At 38.8% G+C, this 18,868-nt stretch overlaps 2 protein-coding genes across 4 annotated transcripts; one reads left to right on the top strand and one right to left on the bottom strand.

The window, feature by feature from the left end:
- Positions 1 to 1,391: 1,391 nt before the first annotated feature.
- Positions 1,392 to 7,205, bottom strand: prelid3a (PRELI domain containing 3A). Of its 2 annotated transcripts, XM_084726234.1 has the most exons (7): positions 6,838 to 7,205; positions 4,647 to 4,815; positions 4,276 to 4,365; positions 3,822 to 3,892; positions 3,547 to 3,649; positions 2,932 to 3,008; positions 1,392 to 2,774 (listed from the first exon to the last, which is right to left on the bottom strand). In XM_084726234.1, the coding sequence occupies exons 1-6, from the start codon at positions 6,867 to 6,869 to the stop codon at positions 2,937 to 2,939; spliced, it is 537 nt and encodes a 178-aa protein (XP_084582360.1). In that variant the 5' UTR covers positions 6,870 to 7,205; the 3' UTR covers positions 1,392 to 2,774; positions 2,932 to 2,936. The 2 variants fall into 2 exon arrangements, with proteins under 2 accessions (XP_084582360.1, XP_084582361.1); XM_084726235.1 differs by lacking the exon at positions 2,932 to 3,008.
- Positions 7,206 to 9,272: 2,067 nt separating this feature from the next.
- On the top strand, positions 9,273 to 17,778 carry elovl4a (ELOVL fatty acid elongase 4a). 2 transcript variants are annotated; one of them, XM_084726232.1, is made up of 7 exons: positions 9,273 to 9,506; positions 11,566 to 11,648; positions 12,072 to 12,259; positions 13,329 to 13,409; positions 14,821 to 14,992; positions 16,308 to 16,435; positions 16,722 to 17,778. In XM_084726232.1, the coding sequence occupies exons 2-7, from the start codon at positions 11,582 to 11,584 to the stop codon at positions 17,049 to 17,051; spliced, it is 966 nt and encodes a 321-aa protein (XP_084582358.1). In that variant the 5' UTR covers positions 9,273 to 9,506; positions 11,566 to 11,581; the 3' UTR covers positions 17,052 to 17,778. The 2 variants fall into 2 exon arrangements, with proteins under 2 accessions (XP_084582358.1, XP_084582359.1); XM_084726233.1 differs by having other exon boundaries at positions 9,273 to 9,511.
- Positions 17,779 to 18,868: the final 1,090 nt, after the last annotated feature.

Raw genomic sequence — 18,868 nt, 5'->3', positions numbered from 1 at the left:
GAAGCAGAAAAACAGGGAAATTTATGGTTTTTATCAGCGGTAACCTGATACGACTGCTGTATGGCTGAAAACAGAGTTATATCTCTAAAGAAATGAGAGCTGAACACACAGTCACACTTTTTAAAACATCTGTCTGCTGTCCTGCACAGAAAGGAGCTGAGTGTTACAAGGCTCGCTTGTTTGAGGGAGACATTCAGGGGGTCTCCATGGGTTTACCACGGTCAGTGAGACATCCCCGCAGTCTGCCTGGAGGCGGGTCAGGTTCGCTTTGAACCTGCTCCACAGTAGGCCCATCTTGGGCGTGACGCATCATAGTCCAGTGTGATAAAAGTTGCAATGACAATTCAGGGAATGGAAATACGGCATGGTTTGTCTTGGCACAGCCAAAAGTGCCGGTGGTAATGCCCTGTATTTTACAGAGGACAGATGGAGAGCTGAATATTATGATGTCATAGTGAATTTGACCAACAACATGAACAATAGCAGCAACCTGACCTGAATGTCACACAACCTTAATTGCCATCGTTGGTAACACCTGTGTTTAACCTACTATTTCATGTCAAAATGACTGCTGTGAAAAACGTCTCCTGTTACACATTTTGTTCCGAGATTTAAAATGCACGCTCAAGGAGCTGCTCTGTAGCTTTGCCTGTTGCTGACAGTAAAATTGTGCTCTCTGTTGGACAAATGATGAGCTGCAGTGGTAGTTAAAAAAAAAAATCTTGGTATGAGTACTGCTTGTACTTGGCAGCATCAAGGCATTCTTACTGCATATCATTAGTGAGAGATGATGTGTTTTCCATCACTGTTCATATTTGAGGGTTTCTGACTGGAGCACATGATGAAACACAAGGATGAGGCTATCCAATAAAAAAAAAAAAAAGAAAAAGCAAGCGCCTCACTCCACTGTATGGAATCACACGAGTGCCATAATGAAGAATAAATCTGTAAAAGAATGAGAAAATAAACATTCTACATTTAATTATTCTTTTATTGTCTTCATATTTCCACATTTTTACTTATCATTTTATTCATTTTTATTTGTTTGCAGTTTTAATTTATTTATTCCTTTTAAAATCCCTCTTTATTTTCTCTGTATTTTCCACATTAATTTTCTGATTCTTTTACAGATTAATGCATTTTATAGCACTCCTATGACTCACCCCATTTATATGCTGGAAATCACCTTAAATAAAATACAAGTGCACCTCTCCAGTATCATCAGAGAGACGAACTCCAGTGCATTAGTGTTAATAAGGAAGGCCTGTCGTATAATAACACAAGGCTGTTAAACAGCGAGCTCAGTCTGATCAACAACAAACAACAGTGTTCACAAGTTTCAAAATGTTATTTTCTCAAACAATTGTTTTAATTGTTGCAGATGGACAACAAGTTGAAAGTAAAATTAACAAAGCAAACGCAACTCATTTTGCATGATATTTATGACAGTATAAACAATATAATAATTCACTGCTGGTTGCACAGTATTGTAAATAAATAATATTTATAGAAATATTACGTAAATATTATTCATTTTACCAAGAAATATGAATTAGCACATGAATCATTGTATTGTGTGCGTCTCTGACTGCAGCATTGCACATACAGTACTGCCGTGCTCCTCAGGCTGTATAGGTAGCTTTTAGTTCAACATTTGGGAGCATGATGTGTGTATGACTGACAAAGGCATGAATGTGTATTTTTTGCTGTCAAAGCTATAATACACAGGCATCATTTTAAGTTCTTATAAATGGGTAATTCTGCCCACAAAGACAGTCAATGTACTGATCACAAAATTTGTCATCCTTGTCTCCCTCATTTACCCAGTTACAAATCTGCTGGTTTAAGGCAATATTTCCCATCAATTTTTATGCCAAAAAGTGCGAAGGTATCATTGCTGTGACAGCAGAAGTTAATCTTACATTCATATCTTTTTTTTCTGAGACAAACAATATTTTTCATTGAATTTTTATCTGTATAAAGCTGCATTAGCAATTTTAAAGCTAGCTACTTAACTATCTAGCATAACAGCTAGCATTTCTTTAATAACCCTCCTACTCTTTTGTTTGACTACTATCTCATCATGCAAACATATCATCTACAGTTTGTGCCTGTTGAAACACAAAATAAGCACCAGTAACAACTTTCGGATTTGAACTCCTGCTGTAGGAGCCGCTAGTGTTTGACATTACAGAAGACATACATAATTTCAAAATAAAAGTTCCAACGTTTGTTGCATATTGTCATTGTACCATACGTCGTTTTCTAAAAATTGTGTGCGTGTATCTCCTGCATCCCTCTCTTCTGTTAAGATATGACATGAGAGCAAAGGAAATTTGTGGTTGTAATATTCAAGTTTGGTGGGCTCATGTTGTAGGTGCAAACCCTCAATGGTTAAACACCCTTGAATGCTAAATCTTTTGTTCTACACATGGAGGGAAACAACCCTTTTCTTCTCACTTGCCTTTATTAGAATAGTTGTTAATGGGGTAATTGAGAACCGACTTAGCATTGAGCTACATACCAGAAATGGACCCACAACCCTTAAATCCAACTTTAACGTGCTAACCATTCAATGTTAGCAGCATTTCAGGGTATGTCTGAGCTTCCAGTGGGTGTACTCCAGAGGTGAGAGAGGCAGTGTGGGGTGGAAACCCGACAAAACCTCCCAGATGGCATCAGTACCAGCTGCAGAGGATCCCGAGATGCTGAGAATCCCCAGTGGTTCATGAGGTGCAGCCAGGGAAAGTAGTCCTCGCCGTGCAACTGCAGTTCTGTGTGTGCAAACAAATCAGCTCTGAGCATTATGCGACTCATGCATACACAAATATAACACTTTTGTGGTACTGAGAGAGAAAAAATTGCGGCATTCTTATAATAATCTGAAAAGACTGAAAGACAAACTGGCAGAGGAAAGCAAAGAGAAGTTACCAGAGTTAGTAAATGTCACAGAGAGGAACGTTCTCTCTTTCAGAGTTCTGAATAATCCACTCAATAGCATCCCAACCCTACAGATTCACACAGAGAAACGAGAGATTAAAGAGAGACAAAGGCCAAACATAGATGAACACCAGTGGAAATTAGGGCCCGAGTGATACTGGATTTTTATGGGGATAATGGTGATACCAATATTAGGATGTGGGAAAAAAATCCATTAACAATGTATCAGCCAATATTCTTTCTTCTACGTAAAAATCTTGATATCTAAGTTTGTTGTATAATGGCTATAAAGCTAGTAAATAAAAACCAATCTGTTGGCACATATGGGGCAACATATGCTGATACCGATAGAGACTGATATAGCTGTTATTGGCCAATATTCGGTCGATCATATCAGTCAACCAATATATTGGTCAGGCTCTACTGGGAATTGAGCTTTTGGCTGTTTGTCCAGTAAACTTGCCCTGGAACAGCTGAGAAATGAACAGAGACAGTAAAGTCCCAGTTAGACGGCATGCAAAGAAATCACCAGTACCTTTATTACTTGCATACAAGTTCAGACTACATGCAAAAGAGGGAATAAGTATATAAATGTGCTTCTTCTACCTTCCTGGCGTTAGCTGACATTCTCCTCGCCATCATCCCCTCCAGGTAACTGCTGAGACTCACTCCCTTGACTGTGATGATGGCCTCCTGTGTCAGGACGGTACTGAGGAGCAGGAGAGAAAGAGGGAACATGATCGCTGCAAGACATGAACAAACAACTGTGTACCTGCCAGAACACTGTCTGGCTTCCTGTGGTTCCTGTTACACACATCACGTGCCCAGAAATGTTTTCAGTGATGAAATGCAGAGTTGAATAAATTGTCGAATGCGCTTACACTTCAGGGTTGTCTGGGTGAGGTCTGTAAAGAAGTCTCTCATCCACTGAAATCAGGTTGGTGAGAGTAATCTGGAAGATAAAATACATTTGGATTATCTTAATATGATGAAAACAGTGCGTAAGCTACTATTGATTTGGAAATAGCAATTGCTATGACAGTGGAAACAGCTTATAGTGATCACGGATATGCTGCACTCATGAGAATTGGGACAAAACTGTATTTAGAAAGGGTTTTGAGGTTTCCACTGTACAATGTACCACAGTATTCCATGTGAAAATTTTGTTTTTTGTTGCTTATGAACATGCAGATTTTTGGAAAAAAAAAAAAAGTAGATTGATTGATTGATTTCTGTCCAACAGCAGTGGTAGATTTTAATGCTGTTGTGGAACACCATTGCAAAATGGACTTTGTAACAATTCTGACTGAAGTCACAGCTGTCGGATGGACTTACATTTGTTGAGCACAGCTCCATCTTTTTCTCCTCTGGGTCGACTATGGAATGTTCCTTCACATACGTCTGCGTCTGACTGGTTCCCAGTATCTATAAAGACAATAACACACTGTAAGTACAGGAAAACGAGCCCAAATATCACTTTACATGCATGACACAACTCTTAGAGCACTGACTGTACTCGCTCCAGACAAATAATAACACAGGGGCTCAATTTACTAATGAAACACTGCAACACTTTCCAAACCCCTGCAGAACAGGAACATGTATCTCTGTGTTCCCCACGTATACGTGCATGTGACCATGTATGCTTGTATAGTTCTAACATTCACAACAGTGTGTTTGTGTGCATGTATGAGTTGATGACTGACCGCTCGCACAATGGCAGGGAGGCCCCACTCTGTGCTGAGGAGTCTGTGACTGTGCAGGCGTCCTTCCTCGTCCAGACTGCGGTCCAGCACGTCCACCCCAACCACGTTAGGGTTCATGGGGTTGGGGTACTTCCTCATGGCAGCCTTGATCACTGTCTCCCATGGGTAACTATACAAAAAAAAAAAAGAGAAACAAACAAAAGAAATATGAAGGAGAAGGAACACATTGTTTATATAATAATGGTGTATTTGATAGGGACAGATACAGTACACAAACTGAAAACATCCATGTGATGCAACTCTCATAGTGTTTATGGCGGATACTAATTTGCAACACTCTCCCCTAGCAGGGCTTTTATGAAAATGAGAGACTGAAACACTGAGGTAAAAAAAGAACGCTGTAAAACAAATAGTTGAGTTCTGAGCCCAACTCAAAGTCTTGAAATAAACTTTGAAAAGCTTCACTGACCTATAATCTTTCATTGAGATAATTCACTTTGCTTCTTTAGATAAACTGGAATCTTTCAGTTTTAGATACTAAAAAAAAAATAATAATCAAAAATTCATCACAGGGAGCTGTGAACCTGATTTGTCTTTTTTAGTGCCTGAAAAATTAAATAGTTTTAATTGAAAATACTAAAATTTTAACCTTTAGTTTTATAGAATTTGACTTTACAACTGCATTTTCAGGCTCCTCTGGTGGATCTGCTGCACCTCTGTAGTTTCTTGATGTGTTCACAGAGAGGATGAGACTGATGGGCAAATTTACTTACAAATGTACACACAGGCTTTGTGTATTCAAAATCAATGAAGTCTGTGAAGCTTAAAACTTACATACTTACTTAAAATGCGGCAATGTCTTTTTGTTCAAGCTTGGTAATAAAGATAATCTCTTGATTTAATTACTGACGTAGTTGCCTGGGACCAGGTAATCAAACCATAGGACAAGTGTGAGAATATCACTGAATTTAGAAACAACAAGGCAGAGTCAAATGTCCAGCAATTTCTGAGAATCTAAAATTATTCCTCAATACTTCGCCTCAGTTTCACTGACAACACTTAGTGATTCTGCAGCAAGAAGCGTTTTAATGGAAAAACAGACATACTTTGTTTTCTTAGTGTTCAGGGCATCAGGCTAAGCTGATACTTTTTTTTCTAGGTTTTTGGTTTGCTTATCTTGTTCGGCCTTGCTCAGAATTATTTGAAGGACCTTTTGATCCCTTATGTGCCTCAGCGGTCATTGAGGTCTATGGATGCAGCTCTCCTGGTTGTCGTGTCCAAAGGTGACCGGGCATTTGCTGTCTGAGCCCCCAGGCTTTGGAACAGTCTCCCTATCGAAATCGACAGGCTACTTCATTAGCTTCTTTTAAATCTTTGCTGAAAACCTTCCTTTATAGGAAGGCTTTTGCAACCTGCTAATTGAAGTCAAATGGTTTTTCCACACTGCTCTGGCTTGGTTAACTTTTTTTTTTTTTTTAACCAATTTTTTTTTTTATCTCTGTACTTATGATGTCTCTATTTGGTGACTTTTACCCTATGCATTTTTATCTCCTTTTGCTTTCATGGTGTGTTGTTTTACTTGCTGTCTCTTCTTGTTTCTTTGTTTTGGCTGCTCATTTTTTTATTTTTTTCTGTACAGCACTTTGTAACCTTGTTAAGAAAAGTGTTATATAAATAAAGTTTATTATTATTATTACTTATCTGCAACAGCATCAGGTTTTGCTAGATACATGGGCGAATGTGTTGGTAGGATACAAGTAATGACCTCTATCAACCATATTTCAGGAAGCTTGTTGATATAGAAACTGGAGATGGTGAGAGCCAAGACAGTTCCTTGGTGGATTCCTCTTTCATTTCTTGTGAAAAACACTTAATGATCAACTCAACTATTTACTTTCACTATCGGCTAAGACATGCAGGCAAACTCTTTGGTCATCTCCTTATGAAGTCAAGTACACAGGATTATTGAAATCTGCTTAATCAACCATAAAACACTTCCTTTAGATACCTCTCTATGGGAAATTGTGACTGTGGAGGCTGACTCAGGATTCATACACTGAGCCACCATCAAAAATCAGATGTATTTACACTTAATGGAATTAAAGGTCCCATCAGCCTATAGCTCTGCAGTGACAGACCAGCTCATTCTGCTTTACGAATCCTCCAATCAATGAACTCCTGTGTGACCAACCTGAAAACATGCTCCGTGCTCCAAATCTTCATTTTTCAAAAGACAGTCTTGACCTTATCGCTGAAAAAAAAAGAAACCCCTCCGTGATCTCACACTGTATCTCACCGGACCATTTTCATATGAGGAACTAGCTCCAATGGTCAGAGAACAGGGCCGAAGATGGAAGCTCACGACCATCGATGAAGTGAGTCCAGAGAGCGCATCTCCGCTTTCCTCCGCATATCACCGCTGCGTCAACACCGTACAATGTGCGCTGCTGGTCACCGTGTCACAACAACAGGCAGAAAACATGTAGTTTATAGGTAACAACAAAGAGCTCGTACAGCAAAGGACAAGACAGAAGCCGGTGCAGCAGCAGGGCCACCAAGTGTCGAGACAGACACAATGACATACAGGAAAGTGGACAGGAATTTCAAAATAAACCCTTCCACCGTAATGACCTGTTCACTTACTGGGCTGCACCATCAAAGATACATTTAATCATAGTTTAGCAAAGCTAGATATAAAGATGAAGTCGGTTTGAAATTAAGCAGAACTCTGTTGCGCAATTAAGAACTAATCCCTATTTGATGAATCATAAATGAAATTAAAGTTAGAGTGCAATGAACATGTAGATGCTTGTTTGCCCAAATTAAAATCAAGCGTTACATTTTAGCTAAAAGTTAACAAAATTATACATTGTTTGGTAGTTAGCTAAAAAGTTAGTTTTTCTGGTTTGATAATGGCTCTGATTTCCCTTCAAGTGAGAAACTTGTTGGCTGAATAAATGTAGCAATTTGGTCAACTCCTGATCAACATAGGATCCTAGCGAATATCGATTTAGAAAGACTCACCAACATAGCAAGGAAAAAAGAGAATCTGGCAGCAACCAGCAGACTGAAAGACAGCCTCATTAAAACCATCTCATGTGTAAATTTAAAGTTAATTCTGTATCACAGTCAATTCTTGGTGCAACAGAATGAAATTTAACACGGGATTAGAGTAAAAACTAAACTGGTTTGAATACAGTTTTAATTTAGATCTTGGTTTTAAAATTTGGCGCACCTAATTTAAAGTTAAACTCTGAGTTAATGATATTTTAAAAATAATCCTTGTCGGTCCAACCCAGCCTTAGAGCATAAAGTTTTAGAAACATTATGAGGCACTTATGGAAGTGGCTTTTTCTGTGTGGCACAAAGTTGTACAGTTTAGGCTACACTATGGAACAACTGGTGATAAAAGAAAAATACTTTAATTGGTTACGTCATTTATTTATTTATTTATTTTTTAATTATATCCATCAGTGACTTTCATTTTAAGATCTTTTGCACTATGATACCAGAGGTCTTTCTTTCTTAATCTATTTTACAGTGGTATTCACTCAATTTATTGTATTAGTCCAGCAATAACGTGTGTATCTGATCATTATTGTCACATTTGGCGACATATTTTTACAGTTTTATTTTGAAGGCAAGAACCCTGCTTTTCCTGTCGCACTCTGGCTGTGTCTGGCAGACTTGACGAAGCTGATGTAGCGCTGCTGCTGCATCCGCCTCCATTTGTGCGCGTGCGCATAGCATCTTTCTATCATCCGCGTCAAGTGTCACTGAAAGGAGCGGAGCTGCATCAAACTGGACACAGACAGCAAGAAACAAACAGGAAATAGAGTAAGACCGCTTTCAAATGAAAGGATTTTTTTTTTGGAAACCCAAGGAATAATCAGTAGAACAGGAGCTAAAACTGGATCAAGTATTTTTTCTGTACGTAAATAATACTTTGAGTATAAAAAGTGAGATAGAAGTTTAAACAAGTACATTTCTACTTGTGTTGAAGCAACAGTGCATTTTTGTAGGTCTCCAGTCCAAAATACGTATTTAGTAAAAAAGTCACAACAACGAAACTATTCAAAGTATTTTCTTATAAAGCATATTGATAAGATTTAGTACATTTATTAAAAAATGCACTACATTAAAAATATAGTTTTTTTTTTTATATGAATTTATACATTTAAACTTAATTAAATTAAATTAATTAATTTAAATAATGTTTTGTCAATCTATCTATAAAATTAATTATATTTGGCAAACCCCCTTGAATTGCTAGAAATTTCATCTTTAAAGATTTTAGGAATAAATCATGTTTGGTATTGATATAATAGCAGCAGCAGCAGCAACAACAACAACAACAACAATTATAGCATCAATAATGTTTATTTGCAGACCAAAAACTACAAGCATATTATTAGTTATAATGTTATAATTATATCATTCTATTGTTTTTGTATTCTACTTTTTCTTATAAATAGTATTTGATTCTTATGGGCATGAAATATTTTTTACCTTTTTTGTACATTTTCTTCTTCATCATGCATGAACGGCATGCGATGCAGATTTATTTTGAAACTTGGACCGGAAGCGTGCGGTGTATTGCGGCTCCTTGACGCTGGTGTTGTGGGGATCAGAGGAGGAATTCATTGTAGCAGACGCGCAGTGGAGGCCAGTGTGGTCCCTTAACGAGAAATTCATGCCATCGCCGTTGGTTCAGCGGCCCGTTTCTTTCACACCGGATCCGGAGCGATTAATCAACTCACAGGAAACAAGCTCAGTCTAGTAGAAGCCGGAATATCGCACACTGCGTGACCTTGCATTGAATGTCATCATAGACGGATTTTTTTTTTAAGCACCGACACGGTAAGGTAATAAGCATCCTCATTCGTGCGGAGTAGAAGGCGAGACAGATTAATATCCATATATAAGGGATGCTGTGTGTTGCCTGTGAGCCGCCTGGATGTTGATGCAATCTTTCATGCGCTGTAGTCATGTTATTTTACAGGTGTAACATGTAAGGAGTTCAGGCGTTTTACAGAAATCATATTGATAACAGGAGCGCTCATACAGCCGAGGTGGAGGCCGGACTGCATGCCGCAGAAGGCAAATCCGCCATTCAAATACTTAACCGTAATATTTCAGATATATCACCGTGAACATTTTATAAATATAACATGTGCGTTTAAATTCTCATCCTGTTAGTAAATTTGGCTTGTTTGGAGCAGTTATTTTGGAGAGCGTGTGCAGGAGAGGCAGATGCTGCAGTAGCGCTGATCCGCTCCAGGCTGGAGGAGAAGAGGGAGAGAGGGGGGCGTCATCTTTCCACAGGATCATTAAATCACCCCGTATGTGTGTCTCACTGTGCATCAGCATATGCGTCAGTCTGCCACGGTATAGCAGACGACCCATTTCAGTGTAAAAGTGGGGCACAAGGCTTCCCCTCTCATTATAAGGGCCACCGTCAGGTTGGCTGGTGGTCGTGCTCGAGCCAAAAATCTGCTGACACATGCGCTCTGCCGGCCGCTGCTCCCACCCTTTGTGCGCAATGAAGCCTATAGCCCATCTATCATGGCCTCATGGGGCCACACACTCATATAAGCTTCAAACTGGCCTTCTGATGGCCTGGGTGCGTTTCTTTTAGGAGTTCTTAAAAGATTATTTATTCTAATTGAATTATTATTATGTTCCAGTTTAATTCAGCGTTGTTAGGGTGAGGTTGTTGATACCTGATCTCCTGGAGGATGACACTCTCAGTGGATCAGCTCTATCAGGGGTGGGCAATTTATTTCTCACAGGGTGGGGGTACATGAGAAATTGATCAGGCTGCTGTGGTCCAGACAAGCTCCTGGCTAGAACTCTGATAATGAAACAGACAGAAGTGTTCTATATGGGGCACACAGCACACAGATGTCTATGAGCCAAGAGCTGGCTTAGGCCGGAGATATACTACTGTATACTGTTTAAACATGCATATATGTAGTGTTGATAAAAATGGGAACAGGAAATGTGAGGTAGTCATTATACCTACACAAACGCATAGTTATAAGAAAGTGTATCCCTGACCTTACATAGTAATGGGTTTCTACTGTTGCTCACCTTTCTGAATTGACCCTTCATAAGTCCCGCCCCTTTTGGAACCTTGTCAACTTCCTCCTTTCTTGTTTCCTGTACGTTGTGTTTGGATCATCTATGTTGAAAAGAAAGCCAATTTTTGATTAGATTAAAAGATGTCGCAAGCGACATACAGTAACGTCAAGTTAGCTAATGTAAGCAAAAATGCTAGTTAACTAGCTAATGTACATCAATCTTCAGATAGTTACTTAGCTAGGATTTTGCTCCATAATAAAATCCTAGCTTACTAGCCAGCTAATATAAATCAATCATTACCTAGCTAGTTATATCTGATAACTAATGTTAGCAAAACATTAGCCAGTTAATCTACAAAAATTGTTAGCTAGCTAGTTAGCTAGTGTTTTCCTGGCATTGACCAATTAAAGGTGTGACTATATTGCTTTTACCTCCCCCAGCAACATCTTTTAACCCTTTTTAAAAAAAAAAAAAAAACTAAACCTAGAGGAACCAAGCATAGCGTATCAAAATACAAGACGTAGAAAAATAGAAAGTTGACTTTGGTACTGAGTACCAAGGTCCTGAAGTACTAAGGTGTCAGTTCATTATCATTACCAATAAATACAGCGGTGACCCCTCTCAGAATAAAGGGCCAATAATTGTTTAACTGTAAGAAAAATGATATTGACTGTCTTTGTTAGATTTTAATTACAATATTTCCAAGTGCTTACGATGGCCTTGTAGACCACATGGAACCTTTCAGTAGGGCAGATCAGGCCTCTGGGCTGTATTTTGCACAGGTCTGTATGCAACTTTGAGGTCTCTATTTTCACACCTGCCTCTTTAATTTCAGGTCATTGGCCACAGCCATGGAGATTGTCACACATTTAATTAATGACACCATAGAATTCTACAAATGGACCCTTACTATTGCAGGTAATAAACTTGTACTTTTGTCATGTCTAAGAGTCAGCGTAAGAAAAATGTACATTTTTTTGTGAGCAGTTATATGTACATGATATTTACATTTTTCCTGGTATGAGTTAATAAAGAGTGAGTCACAGACCTGCTTTTTATAGGATTGTTAGGACCATAGCTTTCACTTTGATTCCTCTGTGAATAAAAATTCACAGTCATATACAGTTGAACATTCTAAATGTATCACATGCACCATTAAACAATGGCGTCTACATTCAATTGTCCTCTAGACAGGTCACCTCAGGACACTGGCGTCTGTACTCAGCACTTGTTCTGACTTGCATTCTCCTTTAAATAAACTGACATTGAACCCACACTGTGTCAGTGTAATGCGAACATTAAGAATAGTTATGTAATGCTCTGAGAACATCTGTCCTACAGACAAGCGAGTGGAGAAATGGCCTCTGATGGACAACCCCCTGCCCACGCTGGCCATCAGCACCTCCTACCTGCTGTTCCTCTGGCTGGGGCCCAAATATATGAAGAACAGAGAGCCCTTCCAGCTCCGCAAAACACTTATTGTCTACAACTTCAGCATGGTCTTCCTCAACTTCTTCATCTTTAAAGAGGTACCTTACTATTAGAGACTAAAAACTAGATGTTTTTCTGTTTACTTGCACGTGTGAAGAAACTGTAGGGAGTACAGTGAATCTGTGGAAGTCTTATCCCAAACCTTTTAGGTTTTAACTGTTTAGGAAATTTTGCTGTGTTCAAATGGAATTCATGAACTCAGAATTACGACACGGAAGTCGTGAAGACAACGTTGTGAACTTGAAGCTGACAGAGAACTCCCAGCCCTCGATGTTGTGAATACGACATGAGGGGGACGTTCAGATGAGCTCATCTTGTAAACATGGTAAACACGCATATGAATGCACCATGTACAGCACTGCTGACTTGCCGAAAGCGGAGAGTGGGCTAAAAGAGCAAACAAAGTTTGCCATGTAACTGGCATCTGTCGTGTGACTGTATCTCTATGTATGTGGTGCAGCCCCCTCACTCTGATGCATGTCTGTAGCTCCTGTTTGTATTTTGGGCCTGTGTGTGTGTATAAAAATGACAACAGAGTGAAAAATGTTGTTTCCTCCAGGAGATTAATAAAATATGCCCCGTCTTCTTCTTTGAAAAGCAATAAAAGTGCAGCCATACGAAAAATCAGTTAGCTAACTCTGCCATTAGTTACCATTACTACTACTACAAATGGAGAAGTGAAAATTCCGACAGCTAAACAACTAACTCAAAGTAAGAGTTTAATTTAAGATTTTGGGAAATTGGGATGCTGTAATACACTTTTCCTAGCTTAAGCTGGCATGGGAACGTTGACCTAGGAACAGTTAATCTGTAGTGTTTTTTCCCCCCTAAATCAGGTCCTAAATATAATTACCATGGCTACTAAACAGTTAAGACAGGATCTACAAAAGTTTCTGTAGTTTGATAAGTTTCTGTAATATGGGCCCAGATGAGTACAGTACAGTAGCAGTTTTTGCCCCCTGGGTTTAGACTAACCTTATTACAGTGTATCCAGCTTTCTGCCTGCACTTGATCTCCAGTTATCTCTTTACAGTCACTCTCACTCTAGTGCTCTGCCTTTATCCATTTATATCAGTGATTCAATAGAGATCTTCTCTTGTTTTTTAGTTGTTTATGGCAGCGCGGGCAGCAAGCTACAGTTACATTTGTCAACCGGTGGACTACTCAGACGATCCAAATGAAGTCAGGGTGAGTGTTGCAGGACACACACACACTTATATGAAATGCATGGTTCAGATTATTTAGTGTAGGCTTGTATGAGGTACTTATCAATAGTGTTAGTTACCTATAATAGATGCCAGTCAGCATGCCCCCAGCTTTGAGTGGGAGAGAGGAGTACCAGCACAGATGCTAAGCCATTGGTGTGAATGGGTTCAGCAACATAAGGTATTTTAGCCACTTCAAAAAAGGCCTAACTAAAAAAAAATCTGTATCAACTTAAATGTACGCTATATTTAAAATATTTTCACTGCTTTACTTAGCCATCAGACAGCCTTTTTGGATGGAAAACCACTGTTATATAAACCAAATATCACTCTCTCTAAACCACCCAAACCCAAACCTCCATGTTACCTCTCATAACACAGGAGTTGCTGGTCCACTGCTGCTTTGAATTAATTAGTGTTTTTGTGTGATTTTTGTGTTTTAAACGGATAGTTCTGATTCACCAAAGTCACACAATAACGCAGACTAACAAACTGAAGCAGCAGTAGACCAGCAACTCCCACGCAATACTTGGCTTATATAAAGGCAGTTTCATGTTGGAAAAAGCTGTTTGATAATGAAGTAAAGTCGTACAGATATTCTAAACAAAGCGTACACTTAAACAGACTTTTTTTTTAATTGGCTAAAATACGTTTTGCTGCTGATCGCGGCCACAGCGGTACATTGCTCAGCTTCCATGTTGGTGACATTGTCTGATTCTCCAAACTGCAGGTGTGTTGACTGACATGTGTTGTAGGTAATATGGCGATCACTGATTAGTAGCTCATAAGATCCCACATTAAATAATTCAAGCTATCCCTTTAAATGAAAATGCAACATTTAACATAATGGATGGAACCTCACCTTCCCTATAATGTGACTTTCTTTTGTGTGGTCTATGTGTATGCAATAATTTATTTTCAGAAGCAACAAGATTCGGCTGCTAATTAGCTACAATGTAACATGTTTCACAGATAAATGTGTCTAATGTGATAAATGTGTCTTCACCATAGTGCTCTGCTGTACCCAAATGATTAAGAAAACCCCTGTCAGCAAGCCAGTGAAGCTTCAGTCTCATTGCTTTTAGAAACATGATCAGCTTCCATTCATTTGGACTCTGCTCCTGTTATCAGAAAAAGTGCGAGCTGGAAGAGGGATCATGGAAGGTGTTCGGTTTCACCTTCCTTCCTGCTGCTCCATGACGTAGTGACACATGTGACTCAGTCACATTGGCCTCAGGTGACCGTCAGGATTAGGATGCAGAATAGAATAAAGTAGAAAAGAGTTGGAGACAACAGTAGTTCTTCTGTGTTTCCGTATTTCTTTTGCATTTCCTTCCTCCACCTGTGCCTGTCTGCTCCCTTCAACCCATGTGTCATGTTCGTGTTTGAGACAGGTGGCAGGAGCTCTGTGGTGGTATTTCATCTCAAAGGGCATCGAGTATCTGGACACTGTGTTTTTCATCCTGAGGAAAAAATTCAACCAGGTGACCTTCCTGCACGTCTACCACCACTGCACCATGTTCACGCTCTGGTGGATCGGCATCAAATGGGTGGCAGGAGGACAGTGTGAGTAGCTCATGCTGCAATAGAATCCTACTTTATGCCCTTTGCCTATGTGTACTTATAAAGAAATATATTTTTCAACCAACGACAGATCTTTTCATGGCTGCCATATTGAAATGAAATAGTTCTGTAAACACAAGTGTTGTTAATGAGACTAATTAAGGCCAACGTGCATAAACTTTAATTACTATCATTAATAACACCTGTGTGAATCCTACTATTTTATGTTAAAATGGCTGCTGTGAAAAAGATATTTAAAAATATTTATGATCTTTATCCTCTATGTCCTTTAGTTTTCTACTATATTATGTTTGAGCCAGTTAACTATTAATAACCCATACTGTGCTTTGCACAAACTTCTACAGTGTATCATTAGTTCTACAGTTGATTTCCCTTTTTTCAGGGATCCATTAGCTTCCATTTATTTTCTAACAGTCATGGACAAATGGTAAAACAGACTTAACCGCAAAGACCCACAGGAGTCAAGGGGGCTGAAACTCTGCAGAGCCAGTCAAAAGGATTTCTTTATCATGCATATTTTTGAGCTCCTGAGTCCTTTCATATTGAGCATTTTTGGTCAATTTATGGTTGGAAGGTAGGAAAAATTGGGTCTTTGTGCCAGTATCTGTCTGTGCCAATAGTATGAAAAAATCCAGAGACATAATATACATGATCCAACACAGTGGACAAGTTGAAGAAATATTTCTTGTCAATTTGTTTGTGTTAATGCCGCTGGAAAATAATTGTCAATTGTGTCAAATAAGATATGAAAAGCTGCCATTGATGTCCTTAAATGGAAAGAAGTAGGGATACTGCTCTTTCATGTCTGATACTGATACTACAACCTTTAGTATCTACCAGTACTCATACCAATCTGATACATCTTTCTCTCTCTTAAACAACTAAGCTGTGAATAATACAGTTGTATGAATACACTTTGCTTTATGTAGCCTTAAATAACATCATGCTCAATCTGTGAAACAAGAGTACTACATGGGAGTATTCTGCTCCCATGAAGGAATAAATACATAGCCCACAACATGACTCAGTTATGTAATACTGCTGCTGCCTTTTTAAGTTTTCCACACACAGACCTGTTCACAGCATTTTTTTTTTTTTTTTTGAAATTGCACTTTTACTTTTTTCTGATCTGGAAAAATCAGATCCATTGATTTTGGGCAGTATCGGACTGATTCGGGATATATGAGTTTCTATATAAGTTTACAGAAACTACTCTTGTGTAAAAAACCTGTATTTTTAGCCTGACAAGTAGCATGACAAAATTAATATCACTGTTTTTGTTTTCATTCATTTGCAGCATTCTTTGGTGCACACATGAACGCAGCAATCCACGTCTTGATGTACCTGTATTATGGCCTGGCCTCCTGTGGACCTAAGATCCAAAAGTACCTGTGGTGGAAGAAGTATTTGACCATCATCCAGATGGTACGATATTACCTCGCTACTAATTTCAAGAGAAATGTCTCCTTTTTAAAGGTAGAATCAGTAGGATTTGTCAGAGCTGGCTGTAAATGTACTACAATGTGACATTCCCAGGACGTCACTGCAGATGTTTGGGGACGGTAAAATGTCCTGACTTTGTGGGAGGTTTATTTCCTATTGTCTTCCATTGAATCTCTCACTGAAAAAATGAATCTTAGTGATTTTGAAAAGGATGTAAAACAGTGTCACATTGCAAAAATGCGATTTTGATTTTCTCTTTGCATCTCAGATCCAGTTCCACGTCACCATCGGCCACACAGCCCTGTCCCTCTATGTCAACTGCGACTTCCCCCACTGGATGCACTACTCCCTCATCTGCTACGCCATCACCTTCATCATCCTCTTCGGCAACTTCTACTACCAGACCTACCGTCGCCAGCAGCCCAGGCGCGACGCCGCCGCTTCCTCCTCCTCCAAAGCAGGCAAGGCCCTCTCTAACGGGACCCTCAACGGGCTGAGCAAGGCTGCCAACGGAGCGGTGGTGATGGGAAGCAAAGAGGAGAAGCCCCAGGAGAACTCTGGCAGGAGAAAGAGGAAAGGAAGAGCCAAAAGAGATTAGAGAGGTGGAGGTGAGGTGGTAGGGCCTTGCTTCGGGGTCTAAGTTGATAGTGCTAAAACGTGAAAGACTTAATTTGAGGAAGATTTAGATGGATGAATGCTTTAAGGTGTGATGTGTTTATTTAAGCCATGATCTGAGTTGTTGTAGATAAAATATGAGACAGATTTGTGTTGAGAGAGGATCATTCTGTTAGTGAGAGGTGTCAAAGGTTTTGCCTGAGGTGACTGATATCACAAATAACCCAAATTACAGTAGTGTAATGGTATGGGATAGATCCTAGTATTCCTTCTCTTTATTGTGGTGCCAAGTACTGTAGATCTGGTTCAAAACGTGACTAAAAACTGAGCCTGAAAAGGAGTTTACAAGGTCCATTTGGCATGCTTGGAAAGCTATATTAAATGCGCCTGAGCTGCTTGACAAAGATTATATCCCATTGTTATTATAGCAATCACTGCTGTATTGAGACAGGAATACACATCATGACACACACACACACACGCACACACACACACACACACACACACACACACACACACACACACACACAAACACGTCAACTGATTTTTTTGTTGTTTCATCTTTACAGATATGAAACCGATGATAATGTACAGAACCATGTCATTTCTGTCCTCATCTTATTCAAGTTATTATTGATGTTACATGACAGAGACTTAAGTTTACAGTTCTTGTCTTACTGAATAGACACCTCTGCACTGTAAAAAACAAAGCTGAGAAAACTTAAAACATAATTTAAAGGCAACTGTCTTCACTAGATTTTTGAGTTTTGAGTCAAACTTCAACTCTCAAGTTTTGCAATAAAGAAAAAAATTTTTTTTTAAAGTTAAAACTTCTCATCTTTTGTTGAAATTGTTTACTTTTCCTCTTATAAAACTTGAATCTCTGAGTTTTTGAAACAGAAAAAAAAAATTGTTATTTAAAAAATGATCACAGTTGACTGTGAACCTGATTTCTAACTATCAAATATTAAATTATTATCCATTATTCACCCTCACTTTATTGAGTTTACTCAACAATTTTTAAATGACATTTTTTCTTGTTTCCAAAAAGAAGTGTATTTCAAAATAAGTTTAAATTTGACTGAAAACTCACAAATTTTGTGAAGACAGCTGCATTGAAATTGTGAGTTTACTTAACTTTTTTTGTTTTACACTTTGCAGTTATCCACTTATTTGTGAACATGGAGTTGAATTATTTATTCTTATTTATTTCAAGTTGTGGACTCACTTTTGAGCTTTCATCCATTAGCGCACAGTTCTAAAGAAGGAAAATAAATCAATGTCCAGAGGTGAGATGTACATAGAAATAGAAATAAATAGATTTCTAACCCTTTGAGACTTGGATGGGATTGTTCCATCGCAGGTTTATGATGGAATAATCATCAACTGCAGCTCACAGATGGTTAAAATTAGATTTTCTATATCTGTATACAACCATGAGAGGTTTTATATGTCCCTACTTGTATGTAATGCAATGAAATGTGATGAATATTATCCAGAGAACTGATGGTTATCTCAATGTTCCCCGTTTTGACACAGAAGCTGGTGGAATTTCGTCTTTGCAGATGTTTACCCGTCTTTTTATATTATATCCTCTCTGATGTCGTCGTTTGTCTTACACGCTGGTGAAAATGTTGTGTGCCGAACAAAGAGGCAGCGGCGTTCTGGGTTCAGAACCAGCTAACAGCCCATTTTTATCAAGTTAACTAAGCCTACCTTAAGCACCATTTTCTTCCCATATCAATCAAAAATCTTTTTGTGTCTACGTTTTCAGGCTTAGTCCGTGTCCTGAGCTGGCTT

The sequence above is a fragment of the Lutjanus erythropterus genome, chromosome 9, assembly GCF_056507025.1.
Source record: "Lutjanus erythropterus isolate fLutEry1 chromosome 9, fLutEry1.hap2, whole genome shotgun sequence".
Classification (NCBI taxonomy): Eukaryota; Metazoa; Chordata; class Actinopteri; order Lutjaniformes; family Lutjanidae; genus Lutjanus; species Lutjanus erythropterus.
This window is presented reverse-complemented; position numbering and strand designations above follow the sequence as displayed.